This window comes from Squalius cephalus, assembly GCF_949319135.1.
Source record: "Squalius cephalus genome assembly, chromosome: 19".
Taxonomy (NCBI): Eukaryota; Metazoa; Chordata; class Actinopteri; order Cypriniformes; family Leuciscidae; genus Squalius; species Squalius cephalus.
In genome coordinates this window covers 32,788,062-32,800,326 of record NC_137140.1, presented here as the reverse complement: position 1 = coordinate 32,800,326, position 12,265 = coordinate 32,788,062, and the positions used below count along the sequence as shown (strand labels likewise).

At 39.8% G+C, this 12,265-nt stretch overlaps 2 protein-coding genes across 5 annotated transcripts in view; one reads left to right on the top strand and one right to left on the bottom strand.

The window, feature by feature from the left end:
- dock1 (dedicator of cytokinesis 1) overlaps positions 1-12,265 on the top strand; it is a 224,234-nt gene that overhangs the window by 119,020 nt on the left and 92,949 nt on the right. The gene's annotated exons all lie outside the window — the stretch shown is intronic.
- The window catches only part of insyn2a (inhibitory synaptic factor 2A), a 44,140-nt gene that overhangs the window by 20,741 nt on the left and 11,134 nt on the right, over positions 1-12,265 (bottom strand). The window contains exon 2 of the mRNA XM_079851389.1: positions 5,619-6,840. Coding sequence (XP_079707515.1) covers positions 5,619-6,835 — 1,217 coding nt within the window. The 5' untranslated portion in view covers positions 6,836-6,840. The remainder of the gene's footprint in view (positions 1-5,618; positions 6,841-12,265) is intronic.

Here is a 12,265-nt window from a genome sequence, read left to right as displayed (position 1 = left end):
ATATATTATTGAATATTATATTATTGAATATTTTATATATATATTTTTAATGTTTTTGAAAGAAGTATCTTATGCTCATCAAGCCTGCAGTTAAAAAAAAAACAACAAAAAAACCCCAGTAATAGTATGAAATATTATTACAATTTAAAATAATGGTTCTCTTTTTTAATATATTTTAAAATGTAATTTATTTTTGTGATGCAAAGCTGAATTTTCATCAGCAAGTACTCCAGTCTTTGGTGTCATGATCCTTCAGAAATCATTCTAATATGATGATTTGATGCTCAGTTATTATCAATGATGGAAACAGTTGTGCTGTTTAATATATTTTTTTGGAATACTTTTTTCAGGATTCATTGATGTGTAAAACGTTAACAGCATTTATTCATAAAAACAGCATTTATTCAAAATAAAAACATTTCTAACAATATAAATCGTTACCATCACCTTTTATCAATTTAACGCATCCTTGTTGAATTAAAGTACTAATTTCTTAAAAAAAAATAGTTATTGTTCCCAAACTTTTGAACGGTAGTGTATATTGTTACAAAAGATTTCTATTCTAAATAAATACAGTTCTTTTTAACTTTTTATTCATCAAATATTCCTGAAAAAAGTATCTCAGGTTATAAAAAAAAATATTAAGCAGCACAACTGTTTCCAACATTGATCATAAATCAGCATATTAGAATGATTTCTGAAGGATCATAAGACACCAAAGACTGGAGTACTTGCTGATGAAAATTCAGCTTTGCATCACAAAAATAAATTACATTTTAAAGTATATTAAAAAAGAGAACCATTATTTTAAATTGTAATAATATTTCATAATATTACTGTTTTTTGTTTTTGTTTTTTTTTAACTGCAGGCTTGATGAGCATAAGAGACTTCTTTCAAAAACATTAAAAATAGTAATGTTTCCAAACTTTTGACTGGTACTGTATGTATATATATAATTTTGAATTTCTTCTAAAAATGTGCTATTATGAAAAATACCATTGCCATGATTAAAGAACTCGATTTGCTGATTTTTATATTAATATAATAATAGTTGTTTTGTTTAGAAAGCATGATCAAACTATTTCCATACTTTCCAGTATTTCCTCACACCTACAGTTTTTGTGTTTACACTTATAATACAAATAATTTGACTGTATTATTATTTAGCATAGTACTAGTTTTATTCAGCAGGCTGTTCACCTTCAGAGGTAAGTGATGAAACATTCAATTATTATTGTCAAAAGTAATAACGGCCTGGTCCTCTTTGACTCAGAGAGAGTCTGACTCTGTTTTCTGGTCTGAGACTGCCTGGTTTTGGGCACTGGGCAGTAGGTCCTCTCCCACTCGGCCGTTAACAGCGATCTGTCTGCGACCCCTGAGCTCTGCACCTGCTTCCTTAAAAGGTCAAACTGCGGGGCTCATCGTGAAAAAGAGCGGGACACCGGCGGCCATTTTGCTCCTAAAGAGAGCACGTGAAGTGCTGTTTGGTTATGCGTGGGGTTTATCTGAGGCTAGTTTCCGTGCCTAATGGGGACAGTGATGTATAGCACTGCTGCTGAGAGCCCGGGTTTGGACAGGAGGGCAGAATAATGTTTCTCACAAGGCACTGGCTGCCAGTGGTGATCAGACCGAACCCTCCGGAGCGAGGCAATGTGTTAGAATGTAAAAAGGAAGTCAATTATGTTGTATACACAGAGAGAGAGAGAGAGAGAGAGAGAGAGAGAGGGGGAAGGTCTTTGGGATACAAGTTGAATTCTCCCACAAAGGACACTCCATTATTGGGCTCCATATTTGTGCAGATAGCATTGATTACTATTTAAATAGATTTTCAGAAAGTTCAGAAAATAACAGTTATTCTTATGCAGTATGCACTTCACATTTCAGTGAGGCCTGGTTATGATGATGATGTATAGACATGTCATCCAGATGAGATGTTGCATGCAACACTAGATTATATATGGCTATCAGTGGGCAGATAAATATTAATTCACTCACTCACTCACTCATTGCCTCTGTGTGCTCCTTTCTCTACCCAGATATAAAAGCTGCTGTCGGTTAATGAAGATGTGAGTAATGAACTCACGGCTCAATTGACCCTTCGCAGGGAGTTTGATTGACAGGCGATCTGACCAATCATAATCCGCCATCCTCCAAATCCGCCATTTTTGTCCGACAAAGCAGTCAGGAGAGTTAGTGGATTAACGTTGGAGGATTTGAGCTTGAAAAACGGAGTGTACTGACGTCTTTCCGTGGTTAAAACAACTTTCCTTATGTTCATTCATGTTTATTTGATGCTATAAATGAACTAGAAGTAAGAGATGATCGGTTCACAAGAAGCTTTAACTGAGGCTTTACAGCGACCTGTCAGAGTCAGACACATTAAAGAGCCACAAAACGGGATTTATTGTTTAAATTTCTTTAAAAAATGACCAAATTTGAAAGGTGAGACTTTGTTTCATATCAGAAGTAACCTGGTCTGTCCTGTATGTCAGTGTGTTGTCCTCTCTGCTCCAGGATGTGTTTTTCACTGCGTGAGAACATGGTGTGGCGTGAGAGCGGCGTGGCTTGTCAGACATAGCAACAGTAACTAAAGGGGGCGGGTCTTTGCAAACGGTCAATTGGACTCAGAAGTGATGGGGCTTTTTAGTTTTATGGACATTGCCATCTTTGAAACTACTTCAGTCACTGTCGCTATGGTTACTGATACGAGAATACGGGCTTGACTTGCTTACACGTTCCACGTTCACGTTCATTCATACAGTATTCGAGACGCTACTGTAAGTTGCTGTTTGAACGAGACATTTCGAGACTCACACCTGTAAGTAAATGCGGTTCTCAATCCCAAAAGCTGACAGTGTGAACATAGCCTCACTCACTCGTGCAACGTAAGCAATGACGCACATCCGAGTCCATGAGACGGAGTGAAGTTAGCGAGTGAAAGGCATACAAATATGGAGTGGAACACAGCCATACTCACTCACTCACTCAATCGCTCAATCAATCTCTTGCGCACTCAATCAATCAATCAATCAATCAATCAATCAATCAATCAATCAATCAATCAATCAATCACTCATGCACTCATGCACTCATGCACTCATGCAATCAATCAATCAATCAATCACTCGTGCACTCAATCAATCAATCACTCACTCTGTGGTAAAACCTATTTTTATAATCGTGAATTAAATATTAATGAATCTAATGTTGTTAATGAAATCGTTTCATTCATATATTTGCTTTATTTTGATTTTATGAATATGTGGTTTGCTTGAATTATAAATTATGCTTAGATTATTATTATTTTTTTTAAATTATTTAATTCATGAGTTTAATATGAATAAAAAATTGAAAATGAATTTTAAAAATGAATTGGAATATATACTATTATTATTGGGATATATATTTTGGAGAGCTCATACTTGTACCAGCTGCACCTGTACGGCTCCGAGTAGAACGTCACATGTTGTCATCTCGAAGTTACGGTGAGTATGACATGGTGTGAATACATTGTTTAATTCATTGCATGTTTTAAGGAAATGTTATTTTTGTAATTTTCCACGATTCACTTAATGTTTGTTTTGATCATTAAGTAATACATACCACGCTTTTTACTGATAGTACGCAAAGTTAAGCTACACAACCGCCAGCATTCCCTTTGATCCTGTAGCAACTTTTTGAGTCAAACGCTTCTTTTCATGCTTTTGAACACATTGAAAAGATAGTACTACATCACGCCAGCGGTAATGTAACAGATGTAATTATGAATACATTCACCTATGCCCTCCAGTCACACTACGTCTGTCTTTTGTCATGAGAATGACATTTCTGAGTGTGTGGAATGAGACTAATGTTGCGTATCCACACAAGCATTAACTGTTTCTGCATTGAATGCAGGAAAATGCACTTTTTCAAACCTGAGCTGGGGAATTGAAAACTCTGCCCTGAGAATACATTAAAATATTACTTTAAGTGTAAAATCTGCAAAAGCATTATCCATAAGAAACCTCTGAGGCATTTGCTGAGGTTATGTTAGATGATATCCTCTCTTAAACCTAGGCTGAGCTTTATTTGTTCATGTGAAGCATACCATTAGACGTTTATATAAGTGCTTATACACTGAGGCTTTATAAATTCTTGCTAAAATTATTAATGCATCGGATAATGCATATATATTATGCAAAATACGTTGTTGTTTTTTGTTCAGGCTGTGGTCCATTGTCCCATGATTCTCAGAGTTTGTGGTTGAGCGGATCTCTAAACATGATGATGTCATCCTCTGGATCAGTTGTTTATGAAATCCTCTTGCTGTGACCTTAATTATGCTTCAACTATATAAAGTAGACATGTAGTCTTGCGGGTAATTAATGCCGTTTATAATCACTATCCTGGCAGGGTTCCAGTCCTTACATCCCAAAGCATCTTTAGGGAAATATGTGTGTGAATATGCGGGAGATTGAGTCAGCTTTCTGTGCAAACTAAAGTTTTGCTCACTTAACCTAACCAGCCTCAAACATTGGATTTAGTCTTGTAATATCATAGTGTTTCTCTAAATTGCATGCAAACTTAAGTGGCTCACTTAATGTGTAAATGCTGAAATAATCAGTGTGTTATGCCTAGCTGGGTGGGAGAAAGATAAATGTGGTGTTGGAATATTTTAAAGTGGTAGTTTATGGAGATTTGCATGATGCCCTGCTGTGGGAATGAGATGGTTTGTCACTGATTGGCTCTGACTGTAAATATTCAGTTGTTATGCATGTAAATAATCCAACAAAATGTCCTTTTTTTTGGTCTAAACATACTGCAGAATTTTCTCTCCTTTGTGAGGTACTTCTACATTTTAACAACTTTCTCTTCTCTCTTAAAAAGATGTGTCATTGCTTAATGTATCTGCCACGAAGTTGTTATATTAAATAGGTGCTCTTGAAAGTTAAAGGCGTTTGGCATCATTAGTACTATACAGTATTTAGAAGGCCTCTAGCAAATTTCCCCGGTTGAGTCCAAGGTGATACAAGTCAATATGAAAAAGAGTGCTGCTCTTAATAGTCTTTCTAACCACCCGAAGATGCACTTATCCATCCTAATTAGATCTACTATAGCAGTCAGTCTGAGAACCAAACAGTACTTGGGACTGATGTAAAGTGTCGAAATAGTTTCTTGTATTCCATGCATAAATGTATAGAGACATTTTTTGTCAACTTTCTGAACAATGTGCATAGCAGCTTGTTAGCTCTTTCAACACACTGTATTTGGCATGAGTTGTGGATGTTTGGGTAAATGCGTGTGGAAATGTAATTCTGCTTGGTGCAATTTTGTTGGCACACAATTTAAAGACTTGCTAACTAACCAAAGATGAACTGATCCATTTTAATTAGACTTACTGTAGCAGTCAGTTTGAGAACCAAACAATGCAATTGTTGTAATGTTGTTGTGTGTGTTTTTCTTGTATCTCATTCATAAATGAAAATAAACGTTCTGAACAACGTGCATTATAGCTTGTTGGTGCTTTCTTCACATTGCAGTTGACATCTTAGGGGAAACGTGTATGGAAATACATTTCTGCTTGGTGCAATTCTGCGCTTACTATTTGCATGCTGGTTAATGTACAGCATCTTACCCTTCTCTATGAGCTTCTCCTTTTTCCAGCTCCTGAATGACACCCAGCAGCACTTTAATGGTTTCCTGGCTGGAGCTGATCATGTTTTCCATGGCTTGGAGCTGCGCTTTAACATCCCCATCCTGATTGACAGGCACTATCTGCTTGCACGCCTCATTATCCGTCCGTAGAGTTCCCGCTCCCATGACCCCCCTGCACGGAGGTGCCGGCATGGGAACGGCTGTGGAGGAGACCGGAGTCACCGGCGCCACCTCCTCCATGGCCCGCAGCGGTCGAGCGGACAGTGTACCCACGTGGCACTGGACCTGCGTCGTGCAACTGGCCCGCGGGAGCGTCTGTGACTGCAGGCCGTTGAGCTGCAGTGCCGCCTTGCGTTTGCTGCGCTCGGTCGGACTCTCCAAGCACTCCACCTGCGTGAGGGAGTTCCACGCGATGGGTCCCGTCACTTTGGAGGAGGAATCCTGGAGAATATTCCCAGCGCTCTCCCCAGAGTTCAGCAACTGCAGCTTGCCTGAGCGATCAAGAGTTTCGGAGTCTCTCCGGAAGCCCTTACTGTGTTTACTTCTGACGCTACACATCTGATAGTCCGAGTGGTCCGCTCCCGCTATGGTCCTATCAGTCGGACAGGGAAGAACCAGAGCGTCCGAGCACGGCCCGTCCGTTCTCTCCAGACACTCCCTGGCTTGCGGATGTTGCTCAATGGTTGCGACGCACTTGCTGGTGTGCATTAATGCTTTTGTTTTCCTCAGATTATGAGAGGGAGCACACTCCCTGCTCGCCACGGTAGCTTTCGCCCTCTTCACATCAATAACAAACCCATCGTCCTGGTCCTTACAGCTCTCCACCGCAGCAGCATGCTTGACCGTGTGTCCTTTCTTTCGCTCAAATGGAAAAGTCTGGTAACGCTTCCTAAGATCCGGTGAGGTTTGCACTCCAGTGCTTTTGGTGACATTGGGAATTGATCGGCGAGCTGGGACGGTCATGTACTTGCGGTACGCCACCTTGTAGAGCGGCTTCCCTCCTCGGGCCGCAGCGGCCTGTTCGTTCTGGGCCTCGCAGATGTCCTTGAAGCGCACCTGAAGGGCCTTGTTGCGCTTGCGCACATGTCGGCTTTCGTCTGACGATCCTTTGACCTCCAGGGCCATGGAAGCCGCTGTTGCCTCTGAGTCCGACTCAGAGTTGGTGAGCGTGCATTTACCAGCGTCCTTGCTCACCATGGTTCCTGCAAACACAACCGGTAGAGATATTATTAGTTGAAAGAATGGTGCATTTGCTTTCAGCAACTGTATCTTGCATGAAATTGTGTTAGTAGATTAGATCTGTGCTTAAATGATCTGACACAAATGTGAAAATAAGTCATGTAACCACAAAAGGGCACAGTTGCAACATCCTTCATCCACTGGCTCTATGAACATTTCATATACCGAATTAGCGTCCTCTCCCTCGCTAACCTGCTCGGCTTGTTTGCGGTGAAATTTATGGAGCAATCTCGTGAGTGTTGTCTTAGCCCGTGACTTGTTTGTCTTTGACAGTTAATTGCATCTCTTAATCTCGTGTGTTCCTGAAGCGACCGCTCGCAGGGAGAATGATAGGAGTGAAACTGCGTCATCTATCTGCCTCCCTGGGGTTCACCATACCTCAGCTAACTAATAGAAAGAGAGACACTGTCTGCCCTGTGATTCAGCAGCATCACCCTGACAAACACTTCCAGCTTCCCTCCGGGGCCTGTGTGTCAAACTGCCTTTTTTTAGTGCCATGATTCGTGGAAATATAGGAGTGTGTGTGATGCTCTGCTTTTTGAGATCATCTGTTTTGAGCATTGTATCTGTATATTTTCTTATATATTGATAGATAAACCACTAGTATACCACATCCTTGTGCATGTGTGTGTATGTATTTATTTGTTATACTTTTTCTCAGATCTTAACTTAAAGCTATGGTCTACGATTTCAAAGATTGTTCATTATTAATAACCTCGTTTAGATGCTGGTTATGGTTCTACAGTACAGTCCTAACAATATGAAGAGAAAAAAGAATGAAAAAAATCCATTCACTCTATTGGGTGTACAGCTGCAGAGAAGTTGACCAATGTAAGCTGTCCGGCCGGACAGCTTACATTGGTCAACTGCTCTCATCCAATCCCCCGCTCCTCTTGACGCTCGCGTCTCCACCCCACCGCACCCCACCCCGCCCCCCTCCTGCGTCATGAAATTTCGCGGGCAAGCAGCTGACAGTCTATGGTAGCTAGCAAAGTAGCATCAGCTGAGCAATGGAGAAAAAACAAACCAAAAAAAACGACGCTGACACGGCTGACTTTTTGTTGAGCAGGTAAGCATTTATTTTTTACTTTTATGGTGTGAGGTGTTACATAATAGCTTTTTATCAGTCTGACAACATGCTTATGCTGCCGGTCGGCATTGGAATGTTAGCCGTTTAGCATCGCCTATCACGGGTCAAAGTGATTATATTTCTTGAAGTGCTTGAATATATTTCAGTATATATTCAGTTTCTGTTCGAGCCGATCGGAATTTGAACAAGATGCGCCAATGTTTACTACCGGTGATCACAGCTTGACTGAGTGACGTTGTTTAGGTCGTTTCCCGGTGGGAGGGATCAGGTAGCACAGAAGGGAGGGGGGTGTGTGTGGAGGGGCGGGATGAGTTTTTTAAAACTTCACAACTGTCTCAGGCTTTCTCGACCGATTTTCAACATCGTAGACTACAGCTTTAAGCTTAACTAGTAACTATATAAAAATATCTTCTTTTATATTATTATTTGATGGATGGATGAATGGATGGATGAATGAATGGATGAATGGATGGATAGATGGAGATGGAGAGAGAGATGGAGAGAGAGATGGAGAGAGAGATGGAGAGAGAGATGGAGAGAGAGATGGAGAGAGAGATGGAGAGAGAGATTGATATAGATAGAGATTTACAGAGAGATTGAGAGAGAGAGAGAGAGAGAGAGAGAGATTTATAGATGGATGGATGGATGGATGGATGGATGGATGGATGGATGGATAGATGGATATATGGATAGATGGATAGATAGATAGATAGATAGATCTGCTTTCAACAACAATTACTGTTGAACTTCTCTGTTATTGTCAGCTGTTTTGTTATAAAGTGTAGGTCTCTGTTTTTTGTATGGACTATGATAGTTTTGTGAAGTTAAAGGGCAGGTCTATTGTGCACATAACAATAAAGTGAAAATTGTTTTAAAAACATGTCTTGAGACCAGTTCTGTTCTTTTCTGTTGCACATCATCGAGCTGTTATTGAACACAATAATGTGTCATAATGGTGTGTATTTGACATGAATCAGCCTGATTATATCAGCTTCCTTAAAACCGACTAGCCTTTCACACTCACTGGTCCATTATGACTTTTGCACATCCCTAGTTTTTTCTGGCTGCTTTTTGATTGATTGTGTTATAGATTTGTTTTCTTCTTCCATAGGAAGGGAAAGATAGTTACAGTATGCAATGAGAAAAACAAACAGAAAAATGAGTGTCTTTCCTCAAGGTTAGAGTTTGAGTGTTGTGAAGTTTGCAATGATTGCTAACGCTACTCAAGCTGGGTGATATCTGAACACCGTAACCCAGGACTTTTGAACCAAATCTGATTTCCGCTGCAGTAACCTTGTCTTTCAAATATGAAAGATTCACAACAACAGATAGGAACCATCTGAAGCAGCAGCTTTAAACCTTTAGTGTGGCCTAGGATATCTTTAGTCTTATCTTGTAGATCAACCTATTGTGTTCCAGTTCCCCTTTTAACTATTTAACGAGTAGTCCTACAATCTCACCCACATTTCCTCAAGTTTCTGCGATATTCAGTTCTTTCCTTCAATGCGCAATACTGTTCAAAAGTGAAGGAAGGAAGGAAGGAAGGAAGGAAGGAAGGAAGGAAGGAAGGAAGGAAGGAAGGAAGGAAGGAAGGAAGGAAGGAAGGAAGGAAGGAAGGAAGGAAGGAAGGAAGGAAGGAAGGAAGGAAGGAAGGAAGGAAGGAAGGAAGGAAGGAAGGAAGGAAGGAAGGAAGGAAGGAAGGAAGGAAGGAAGGAAGGAAGGAAGGAAGGAAGGAAGGAAGGAAGGAAGGAAGGAAGGAAGGAAGGAAGGAAGGAAGGAAGGAAGGAAGGAAGGAAGGAAGGAAGGAAGGAAGGAAGGAAGGAAGGAAGGAAGGAAGGAAGGAAGGAAGGAAGTTTTTATTTAGCAAGGATGCATTACATTAATTAAAAGTGACCAGTAAAAATATTTATAATTTTGCAAAAATATTCAAATAAATTATGTTCTTTTGAACTTTGTTCATCCAATAATCCCCAAATCGGGGTTTCCAAAAAAAAAAAAAAAACATTGAGCTGTATAACTGTTTTCAACATTGATGATAATCAGACATGTTTCTCGAACAGCAAATCATCATATTAGAATGATTTCTGAAGGATCATGTGACACTGAAGACTGGAGTAATGATGCAGACAATTCATCTTTGATCACAGGAATAGATTACAGTTCACAATATATTCAAACAGAAAACAGTTATTTAAACAGTTATTTCACAAAGTTACTGTTTTAACTATATTTCTAATCAAATAAATGCAGCCTTGGCAACCAGAAAAGGGTTTTCTTTCAAAAACATTAAAACATGTGGCATGCCTTTTCCCTCCTCCTTTCCATGTACAATTCTTAAAATACCAGCACACCTCTTCTTAACAAGCCACACCATTTGAGTAATCATTCGACTATGTTTAATACGCCAAAGTTTAATAGGTGATATTAGTGGTTTCTTCAAATCACACACCCTACAAATGAGCCGTCTGAAACACCACTAAAAATGTCTCATACAGGTTTTCTTGTGCACAATGGTAGATGGCGGGAAATAGAAGTCCATACAGGAACGGTAAACATTCTTGGAATCCAATAATATCTAACCTAATGGAGTCTGGGATACCTCTCCGAGTTTACATGCACGTTGATCTCAGAGTTACTTCGCTGCACTTCTGCTGGAGTGTCATGTTGAACATCTCTAATGCTCTCTGCACTATTGGATTATGTCTATTACTCTAAATCATTTGGTAAGGGCCTTGAGGAAGGAGAGATAAACCGATGGTGACAGACCCTCGCCGACTACCCATCTTCAACACCCGTTCAAGATCGATGTGAGCTGCAGACATCATTACAAACCTTCAATACAGCATCCAAACAAATGCTTGCCTGTACAACACACAGACAAGATCAGTGCAGGTGCTAGGAATCATGGAATTGTATTAATACTTCAAATCCAATCTGCAGTCGACTAAACAATTGTAGGCATCTCTCCTCCTCCTCTTTCCCGCTCACTTCTGAACGTGATGTATTGCTAGGATAACCCGGTTGTCAGGGAAAGCCTATCCCAAATGCATTTCCAGCTCAATTAATCAGAAAGGGTATTGCCGACAGCTCGAGTCCCCCAAAGATGCATTAACAGCCCGGGGATTATGTAAACAGAAAGTCGCGGCTTTATTTACATAAGACTCTAAAGAATTAATTCATCAACTTATTATTCTCACAGTTGCCTCGTGTTTGATATTGTGGTGTCATAGCAACAGCCGAGTGGTTTCTGCCCTAGGAAGGGTATTTTAAGGGACTTCCTGGTCTTTGTCAACCTGAGCTCTTGAAAATAATCTTTATCTTTGAAGACCCTGAAATGAAAGGTGTGAGATGGTAAACGTAATAAAGTGGGTTTATTTGCACACTGGTTTCATTAGTGCTGTTTGCTATGGCTTGCATTTTCACTTTTACTTTGTTTTTTTAAACCATGTTGTTTGCTATTGTTAGTATTATTATCAGGGCTTGACATTAACTTTTTTTCTCACCAGGCACTGTGGCTAGTGGTTTTCCAAAGTTACTAGCAACTCAGCATTTACACTGGCCACAATTCTGGCATCGATACCATGGGGAAAAACTGTCATATAGATATTTTTAATATTATCTCATAATTTGGCAGCCGGTATATTAGGCTGCTGTCACTTTAAGACCTGACGCACAGATACTGTTACACATGCGTTTTCTTTCTCAACTGTTCACTTAAAAGAGTATTTGACTTTTTAAGCGCAATAAGCAGCGAAAAATAACTTTAATTTAGTACTGAGAGGTGGCTTTATGTGCGCACACTTTGAATTTGAGCACAACATATGTGGGAATGTGTAAAATTATGCAGAATGTGCAAAATCCCATGCCAAAATTCAAGCCCTGTAACACACACAATATTCACCCAGAGCAAATGAAACGAGTGAGTGAAGGGATTTGTGCAGGTTTGTGTGTAACTCACTGTCGGAGAGATGAGAGAGAAAGAACAGCTGGTATCCTGGATCTATTCTGTGGGAAATGAGTATTGGAAGTGTTTCAGATATCTATGTATTGAATAATCTATATTTTTGACAACACTACAATGCACTTAGTTTATTATTTCAGATGCCCTTGTAAAAGACTACAATTGAAAAATGTTTATATTAGATACAAAAAGGGGGGGGGGGGGGGGGTGATCTGTGTGGAAGTCTTCGTTTACCAAAATGCATTAGCTGTAAATTTCTCTTCCTGTCTTTCCAATTTCAGTTCACCTGTTGGATGTGCAAAATACAATTCAAATTCTTTCACTCGATTTGAAATTT